General features: G+C 42.5%; 1 protein-coding gene across 4 annotated transcripts in view; it reads right to left on the bottom strand.

The window, feature by feature from the left end:
- Positions 1-1,099: 1,099 nt before the first annotated feature.
- Positions 1,100-1,625, bottom strand: part of LOC137295885 (cytochrome P450 1A5-like) — an 11,463-nt gene continuing 10,937 nt past the window's right edge. For 2 of the 4 annotated variants that reach the window (XM_067827450.1, XM_067827449.1), the window contains exon 11: positions 1,100-1,580. In XM_067827450.1, the coding sequence (XP_067683551.1) occupies positions 1,234-1,580 (347 nt within the window). In that variant the 3' untranslated portion in view covers positions 1,100-1,233. Of the gene's footprint in view, positions 1,596-1,625 lie in introns of all 4 variants that reach the window. The other 2 variants (XM_067827448.1, XM_067827447.1) reach the window with 1 other exon arrangement.

The following is a 1,625-nucleotide window of genomic DNA, read 5'->3' as shown; positions in this document are numbered from 1 at the left end:
GTGAAACCTCAGGCATGGATATAGTGCAGACAGGCTTCTGGGAAATCCGCGGGGGTCTAATATATCCATACCACAGTATTCACAGTGTTAGGGTTCGAGGGCAGTGAAGCACGATTACGAGACGGGATTTACTGTCATCTTTTCAATGACAAGACGTCAAGGATACAAAGACGTTTGCAAACTGAAGTGCCAACTGCGTAATAGGGGATTGATGTGTCAGCTCAAATGACACCAAAGAATTACAGGTGTGTTTTTGAAGATTTGCCAAGTTAGGGTATAATAGAGTATAATATATTACACCCCTGCCTCATGGTATCAGGGCTATTCTACACCACCCGCCATACAATTCCTGTCATATTACTTCTTCTTGTTTTTGAGTGTAACGTAATAGAATCTCTGCGTAACCAAAGTTTTATTTGGTACTCTCGACGCCGCTATGAACTGTATTTCAAGCACAATAAGGCGCCTTACCCCAGTATTCATTACCGAGAAGATTCAGGTTAGAACTGTCCCGAAGCAAGCAGTGCCTGTAGTAAGAGGCGACTAACGGGATCGTGTAGTCAGGCTTACTGACTTGCAGAGTTCGCGGTGGTTGACACTAGATCACAGCCTGCTTGTGTCATTGGAGTTCGCTGTTACGTTTGTTATTAATCACTGGATTATATGGTTAACACTCGATCTCTACCCTGCTTGTATGACCTTTTGGAGAGTATTATGTGTAATATTTTATACACTTTCATACACGTACAACCCCTGCTCGTTAACTTAGTTCAGAGTGGGTGAGTGAGTTGGCTTTTACTGTGTTACAATGTGAATGACCCCCCCCCCCCCAATATTTATGAACAAAGTAAAAGTGGGTTCCCCATGCGTGTCATGTACAGCATCCCTGACTCCACCTTCCATCCTCCCAAAATATCTTTGTACTTTACCCTTAAAGATGCCTGAGATGACACTGATGATATGGAAATATTGTCTAGGGAAATCGTCTACTTGCATAGATGACTTTTTGAACTCTTTATATTCTGTGTTCATGTCAAAAGTTTACTTAAGTATCTTATGTGAAGAATCATTAAATGCCAATAAATTTTAAACGCCTATAATCTTTCCAGTTCATTTATTCAGTTTAATACTATAAGCTTGAGAATAAATATACAACATGTCATGCATGTAAAATATCAAGTGCATATGAAGATGTGATAGATTCTGCGTGATGACAAGATCCAAGGCACAATGTTAGGACCTAACTTTGAATATAAGTTTATAGTCTTTCGGCATGTTTTTGTCTGCCTTGAAGTTTGGCTCCAGACTTGGTTTAACGCCATCTTCTGGGGATATGTGGAAGTTCTTCAGGAGTCCGGCCATGATGAGATGGAGCTCTGGTTTAGCCAGGTACTCCCCTAAACACGCTCTGCGACCGACAGAGAAGGGTAGGAAGTGGGTGATGGTTGTCTTCACCTTTCCCTCCTCTGTCAGGAACCGTTCTGGTTTGAAGGTTGCAGGGTCCTCCCACTGGTCTGGGTCGCGGTGAATAGCCCAATGGTTTATCAAAACGTTGGAGTTCTTGGGAACATCGTAGTGTCCTGTGGAAAGACCACCTGGGATTAAACAAACATGCCTGGTTACGT

Source organism: Haliotis asinina, chromosome 9 (assembly GCF_037392515.1).
Source record: "Haliotis asinina isolate JCU_RB_2024 chromosome 9, JCU_Hal_asi_v2, whole genome shotgun sequence".
NCBI lineage: Eukaryota > Metazoa > Mollusca > Gastropoda > Lepetellida > Haliotidae > Haliotis > Haliotis asinina.
Note: the sequence above shows the minus strand (reverse complement) of the source record. Positions and strands in the feature narration are given on the sequence as shown.